Genomic DNA, 8431 nt, shown 5'->3' on the forward strand with positions numbered 1-8431 from the left:
GTAACTTTGTAACTAAGTAAACCCCCTTTATAAAAGCCAATCCATTTCTAGTATTTTGCATAACAGGCAGCATTAGCAAACTGGAACATGTACTATAACATACTTGGATGACTGTCCCTGATAGTAACCACACTCCTTCTCTCAGATTTTGTTTTTCATAGCTGAAGGATCTTCACACTACAATTCTCCCTATTCTCTTTCTCTGTGCTGTTTTAGCAACCTTTCTTTGGACCTTTCCTGTTTTAATTTTAGCTACCTCATACTGTGATAAAGCTGCAAACAATTCTCCAGATGGCAAAGCACCAAAATAGTTTCAAAGTTTGAGATAATAGCTAATATTTTTATTTTACTACGACACATGATAATGCTGGATATTTTAGTTGTATTCTTGACCAAGTCAAATTCTAAGTTTTTCTCTTTAAGACTGAGTTCCTATGTGATAGCTGAGAGTTTATAATTGTAATGCAGGTAACGTTTCTCATGTTCATTAAATTGCAGTTCTCCATACTAAAAGTCATCTAGCAGTTGTATGTGCACTCAAAATTTTGTGAAGACTGATATCTATGCTAATGAAATAAATTGATACTAATTTCATTTACCCTTCTTTTCAGGTCATATTCCCAGATGCTTTAGCTCTATGCATGATTTTTGCCCTCTTCATATTCCAGGATGATATAATTGAGAATTATGTAAGTATTTCTCCATTTTAACACTCAATGTTTAATTTATTTTTTATAAATTCAAGTACAGAAAGAAGCACACAACCAAAGATCAAAATAGTTATTTACTCCCCAAGATTTTTTAAACTCTTAAAATTTTGTCATATTAACTTCAGTTTTTTTTTAAGAACAAAACAGTAGATTCAGTCTACATCTCCTTGTTTTCCTCCTGAAACTTATTCTTTTGAAACTAGTTTTCAAGAATTAATCACCTTGTTGAAATCAGTATGTACCTTTATCCATGTTCTTATACTTCTACATATGTATATGTGTATGTAATATTGCTTTGTGTGTTTTTAAATTTTACATATATTATACTGAATATCTCTCTCAACACTGTGTTTTAGAGGTTCTATGTGTTTAAAAGTAACTCCAATTCATTTATAAATGATGTATAATATTCCATTGTAAGAATCTCAAAAATTTATTTATCCCATCAATGGAGGTTTATATTTATTTCACATATTGTACTATTACCTACATATTATAATAAATATACTTACTTTATGAACTTCTACAAGAATTTCCATAATATATTTATGTTTTATTTTTGTTTGTTAACACAAGTATCTCTTATTAAGACTGGAGAGAACACAGTAAGCATACAAAAGAGAAAGCTTCTGGATTTTAAAGCCAAAGATTTACCAGTAAGGAGAGATGTATCCTATACAAACTATATAAAATGTAATTCTGAGGCATATGGAACCTTTATTTTGATTCTGTAACTTCTGGGCATCCTCAAAAAGGGGTTAATTTCTCATGGAGTATGGAAACACAGTCTTAGGAGGTTAACAATATCCAGCTTCTCTGGGCCAGGGGATCATCTCTCTAGATCAGTCTTCTCTAGTCCTATTGCTACCATAGTTCCCCATGGTAGCCTTTTGAAATTATGGCCCTATAATAGTGTTTGATTTTCATGTGTCACATGATTTCACCTCTTGCTTCAGCTTTCACATTATAATTAACCAACCATCTCCAGGGTGTGCATATCTTAAGAGAACAAAATATCATTCTAGTTCAGCCTGTGTGACAGCAGAAGACTTACCTCTAAATTATAATCAAGAGTAGGTCACATGCAATGAGAATGACAGGAGAACAAAGGCTGTGACTATATTAGATTGTCATCAGATTTATCTTTTTCAAGCTAAATTAACTCCAGCAATGCATCACTTTAAAATATCAAAAATATCTCTTTAAAATATGATTTCAGCAATTGATCTAACCCAACCAAGAATTACAGTTATAATAATAATGATTTATATAAGAAAAACAAGTTTGAGATTTAAAAAAGATATATTCTCATTTTTATTGATAGACAACATGAACCCATACCCGAAAGTAGTATTTCTGAATCTTTAGAAATATTGGAATTAAAATTAATCAATGTTTATTATCTTTTATTTTCTCTACATACTGTCCACAAGAGTGACCAGTGGAAATGAAAAAGGCAATGGGGAAGGCTAGAGTCAGAAATTCTCTCTGTTTAGACACAAATATCTATAATAAGGCAGATAAATTCATCAGCCACTACAACTATTCAGGTAACCAATATAGTATGGGAGATAATGTAACAGAGGTAGGAAAAACAAATCTGTACATGCCAGGAGCTTTGTCATTGCTATCCTAAATACAGAGGCTTGGAAAACATGTACCTACGAAACCCCATCTAGAATTTCCCTGCTCTTACACCAATAAAAACAAGCACAAAAACAACACAAAAATACAATCTTATTCCAAGCATTCCAGCAACATTTTTGTTTATGTACTTGGCTGTACTATAAGTAGTTGGTTTGTATGAGATGGTTAAAAAGGCCAAAGATAAAGGTTTCTTTTTTTCTCTTTTTATTTTTTTGGTCTGTGAAGTTGCTATTTATTTATTATTTATTTATTTATTTTTGGTTTGTTTGATGTATATGTGAAGCAATGTTGTCCAAAAATAAACTGGAATTTTATTTCGTTGAGTTCTAAAAATGAATGAATGAATGAATAATAATAAAAACAATTGCAACGTATAATATGCGAAATGCAGATGTGACACTGAGCAATTCAATATCTAATTCTGGTTTTTAAAGCAATCACCTAGTTTTTAAGCAAACTTTGTTTTTTATAAGAAAGTATCTAGTGCAAAGGGAAAATTATAATTTTTAGATTTTCATGATTGCATATATATCTAGACTACATTAATGAACTTATGAAGAAAATAATCATTTCCACAGTGCCTTAAAACCTGGCTCTATAATTTCTCTATTGATTTCACCTAGGTGCTTTGTAGACTATATATAGAAGCCACATAGTTAAGCTTTGTGGGCAACAGATCTGAGTTTCATCTGGACATTTTCATTGTACTGAGCTAGGTGCTGGGGACACAAGAATGAGTAAGGGATATGCTGCTCAAATGTTAGAAGAGAAGAAAGATACGTAAAAAGGTCAATTACATTGCAATATGGCAAAGGTCTTTAAGAGAGGAATGTACAAATGCAACGAAAGCAAAGAACCCCAGCGACCTCAGGGAGGCTTCAGGTACATTTCAGTTTTATTTAAAATATGTGTGGACGTTGGTTATTCCAAGGAAGAATTTTCAAATATAAGAGGTAAAGAAGTTTAATAATCTCCCTATATTAAACAATCCCATTCATTTTAAGAGAATTATGCTTTTGCTTATAGAATCTCTTTACTCTTCTCAACAGTTCTATTAACAAGTGACACATGTCAGATCACTTCAATACAACCACTCACCTAAACGTTAAAATGTGGATTTTTTTGTTTAATCTATTCAAGATTTCACAGATCTAACCTCTACTTTATACTTAGCAATATGCCATAAACCGTATTCCACAAACAGTAGCATAAATTGAACTGATTTCAAACAGATTGGTGAGTGGTTTTGTACATGTTTACTTTTCTAAATGACAAAAAAAAAAAAAAACAACAAATTTTTATTCCACTCATTGTGGCATAAAGCCTTAAAAGTAATTTATATACAAACACTTTAGAAACAGTAGATAATGTATTACAGTTCTCAAGTAGTGAAATGCAGGATTGAAGAACGAGTGCTTTTCAGAAATTCTGATGAGAGATTAGGAAAGTGAATAACTAAGAAGTAGAGGAATTCTTAAATATTTGTCTCTCCTTACAGTAATATATACGTATATATATATATATATATATATATATATATATATGTTACTTTTTTAGTGCAGACAAGTTTCTTTCCATACTTCATTAACACAAGTTTTATAGATTTATGTTAAACTTGAAGGTTATGCGTTTGTATTTAAGTTATATAGGATTTGCAATTACTATTTTTTTCATATTTGATCTGTCATTTGCCAATTCAACAAGCAGTAAAACACAAAATACTGAATAGAGAATAAAGGAAAACACCAAGAAATTTAAATCAGAGAAGCAAAAACCTAGGAGTAGTATGTGGGGGGTCAGAGGGAGGAGAACTGGAACTGCAGGTAATTTTGTCAACAAGCAAATGGACATGAAGATTAATTATGAAAAAGATTATAATTTGCAAAATAATGCTAATTATTTTCAAATATGTTTAAAATTTGGATCATTTCAAACTTTGGATCATTTGTCCTATATATAGGAAAAATATATAAATACATATAAATATACTACATATAAATACATATGTAAAGGATGTTCACAGTAAATTATTTCTAATACTGAAATAGTGACATAGTCCAAATATTCAAATATAGGGTGTGACTTTAAATACTATAGTTCATTCATACAAGAGGATGAAGGCATTGTTTGTAAAGGAAATTTATCTTATTAACATGGAGGAATAATTTCGTGATATTTCAATTATCTCTGAGGGAGAAAAGCAGATTTAACAAATGGTGTGACAGTAGGCTCCCAACTTCATCAAGATCATTTATATACATTTGTATTGTACAGTATATGTCTGGAAGAACATATAACAAAATATTAACAAGATGTTATCACTTATTCATGTAGTTATAGATTTTTCCTTTTTCTTTTTTCTTAAATGAATTTTGTATTTTTTTTCCCAGTGAACATGGGTTAAGTGCTTAAAAATATTCTTTAATCTGTTCTTCATAGCACAGACGATGGAAAGAAAATGCCAATGTGGCACTGAGTCATCTAAGGCTTAAACTGAGTTATGGATAGAAAAAACTAATGCACTAACTAAATGTATGCCTGTTGGATAGCACTAAGTAAAGTTGATATGAATGGCATATATCAAATGGGGAGCAGTGGTAAAAACTTCAATTTCTTTAAATGTGAAATAAATAAATAACCCACTGGTTCAAGCTGTGAACACTGTCTGTGTGGTGGTCTCTGGGAAACGTTTGGGCAGTGATTGCATTTTAATAAGGAGGTGCCAGGAAGGATAAAGACTAAGTGTCCAATAATAAGGAGGTTCTCTCTGCCACTTTTTAACAGCAACAGCACTTTCCAGACTCTGCACAACTATGGGATCTATTGATACATTGGGTATATTTTAAAAGGAATTTAACCTAATAAGGTGAGAAAATATTGATCCCAGTAAGCTGTTTATTCACAGGAAGTATTTAACAAAGCTTAAGTCTCGGATCATTAAATTTATATTATAATACAGTACCCTTGTGATGTAGACAGAGATGTTCAGTTGGAAAGATGCCAGTAGATCTCAGCAGACTTTTGCAGAGGATGATGTCACTCAAAATTGGGGGTTTCTCTGCCTGATGCACTCAAATTACCAATGCCTGAGACACCAGGGTTTCAAAGAGAGAAAGGGTTTATTGCTAAGCATGAAGCAAGAGATCAGATGACCTATTAGCCTAAAAATCTCTCTGCCCAAACTGTAGTAACTCTGGTAGTTTTATAGAATAAAAAGATGGGCAGGCTTTAGGATAATGAGTCCAATGGCTCTAGATGAAATAATTAGAGATGTTCTAATTATCAAGCATGCACAGCTTGATTACATGCTTAGTCACAGAATGCATGTAAGAAATCAGCAGCCTTAATATGATGATGGGTGTGATTTTTAGTATTATAATGAGATATGGGTCACTTGTAGGTTAAAGTTCAAGCTACTACACATGTCAGGCAGGGCAATTTAGGTTAGATCCAGCTTCATTTATCAAGATAGTTTAGGAATTTGGGTGGGTTAGTTCTGGGCTGACTTAAGTTTCTTCATTAATAACATTAGAGGCTGTCTTTTGTGATCATAAGACTCTAGAGTTGAAAAACAGGATAAGGGGGTACAAATGGGGCCTGTCATAAGGTTTTTTACAATCATAAGATAAAGGCTATATAGTTCTACAATCATTATCAAAGATCAAGGCAGCTGGGTTACAGTTCAGCATTTTCAGATATTTCCTTCTGGCTATTCTAATATACTAGAAAGAAAGAAGAGCATCTTTATAATGATTCAGTAATCATAATTGTTAATTCTTAATTTCTTGGTTACAAGGAAAGATCAAAATGTGTAATATTTATTTCTCCTTTTTCTAGTGGATATTTTTCACAGTTCAGAGAAATTGTTGCCACTGAATCTTAACTACAATCTAGCTCTACTTAAAGCAGAATCTAATAAATGTCCTTCTTGATGTAGAAGGGGATGGGAAGGGGGATTGTTGTGGACGCCGGCTTTTGCGGCGCCTGGAGTGAGGGTTCTAGATCTGGCCGCGAGGTGAAGAGGAGGAACTTGGGGCCATTAGAGGTGAAATGATGACTTATCTAATTCACACAGCTAATTAAGTAGCAGAACTGGGATTGGAACTCAGGTATCCTGCCGCCTGAGTTTGTTAAAATGAGTCTGCGGAAGCAAACACCCAGTGACCTCTTAAAGCAAATTACAGGACAGCCAGTTGTGGTAAAATTAAATTCTGGAGTGGATTATCGAGGAGTGTTGGCTTGCCTGGATGTCTACATGAATATAGCCCTGGAGCAGATGGAAAAATATGTAAATGGACAACTGAAGAATAAGTATGGGGATGCATGTATGAGGAAACAATGTGCTGTACATAAGTACACAGAAGAGAAGGATGTGAAGACACTAGAGAAGCAATACTTTTCAGACTTGGATTTATCTTTTATGAAATGTGTTTTTTAAAAGTAATTTTTTTTGGCTCTTTTGTTATCTAATTTGTTCTGTTTTCATAATTGTGATTTTTTTCACTGATTGGAGGGTAAGATAAATGTATACAGTTGTTGAATTTAATTGTAAAGAGTTCTTTTCCATTTAAGTTTCAGTGATTTTCTTTGACCTCTGTGCCAGTGTAAAGAAGGCAAAAAGAATTTAAAAAAGATATAAAGTAAAAAAAAAAAAAAAAAAAAAGTGGATGGGAAGTAAAATCTGGACTATTCTAGTGAACCTGCCAACTTTGTGTTTCAAATGAGAGGAAAACAAAATCGATACCTCTTTCATGAATCTAGAACTTGTTTTTCTTTCTTAAAGGATAAAATTAATAAATAATCAGCACACGAAACATTGAAATATACAGAAAGAATGTAAAGGAGAAAATAACCATCACCCATATTTACAACCAAAGAAGATGGTGGTGATGATGTTGACAATGGTGGTAATAGTAATAGCAATAGCTGGCATATTTTGTGCACTTGCATTATTCTTGGCACTGTGCTCAGTATTTTATGTCCACTGTCTTTAAGCTAATGTACAGCTATTGCAATCCCATTTTACAAGTGAGAAAACTCACATTTAGAGAGTTGATTTTGAGTAAGAAGAGGGTAGAAGTGTTGAGGTAGACACCTATAAATCTCCTTGCTCAAGCATTTATTTTAACAAATGGAGGTACAGGATGCCAGGCAGCTTTAAGAAGTGAACTAAGGTTGAACCATTAGTTCGGGGCAGAGGTGAGATTATGCTCTTGCTTTCTTACCCTCAATCATGTGCTAATTTATATTCATTACATAAACTGTAACATTTTTAAAAGAAGAATGCAATCTAAATTCCTACTATGCAACTGAAATTATTTTTAGTATAATTTTTAAATCAATGGCTATAATAATAACCTGAATAAACCTATCTACAAAGACTTTTCAGTTCACTTTCAAGAGTGCAGTCTTTCAGTTTGGAAACTATCCTCCCACACCTGCCTCCATTCCCCCAACCCATAATAAAATTATTCAAAGTGTACAAATAAATTCTCTGGGTTCTTTTTGCCATTTAGCATCTCCTTTTTCCAAAGTTTTAAAAAATTAATTCAAATGGTGTCATCATCTGCAATAACATCCAAGAAAAGAAAAAGTAATGGGTGTTCAGAAAATTTGTGTTGCTCCAGAAGATGTTCTGGAAGGGCTGGAGAGATTGGGATTGGTGAGTGGGATACATCTCCTGCTATGTTCAGAGTCAGGTTAAATTCTTTTTCATTTTTCAATGGGTCACACCATGTACTTAAATTATTCCACAGTGCCATATTGTCCTGACACCCCCATTGATTCTAAACCATTAAATAAAGAGACTGTGCTTAATTTTGTAATACAAAACACAGCTGAATCATTGACACTTCAATCAGTCTTTATTATGCTGAAATCACAGTAGGATATCCTTTTTATCAGAATGTATTGACACTAAAGTAGAATTGATTTTGATCCAAAAATGAAAAGCAAAACACATCAATATGTGTGTGCATCTCCATAGTAATTCAGTGTAATTTCATTATAACTGTATGTCCCCTAAATTAGAACTCAACATGTAATAGCCCCATATCTGACTCTGTGACAGTTCA

At 32.7% G+C, this 8431-nt stretch overlaps 1 protein-coding gene across 1 annotated transcript; it reads left to right on the plus strand.

Annotated features, from left to right (window-relative positions):
• Positions 1-6492: 6492 nt before the first annotated feature.
• Positions 6493-6733, plus strand: LOC119534403 (U6 snRNA-associated Sm-like protein LSm6). The gene is given in 2 exon segments (XM_037836767.1): positions 6493-6680; positions 6682-6733. Coding segments are annotated over 2 exon segments (240 nt in total).
• The last annotated feature ends 1698 nt before the right edge of the window (positions 6734-8431 follow it).

Source organism: Choloepus didactylus, chromosome 1, assembly GCF_015220235.1.
Source record: "Choloepus didactylus isolate mChoDid1 chromosome 1, mChoDid1.pri, whole genome shotgun sequence".
NCBI classification, from domain to species: domain Eukaryota; kingdom Metazoa; phylum Chordata; class Mammalia; order Pilosa; family Megalonychidae; genus Choloepus; species Choloepus didactylus.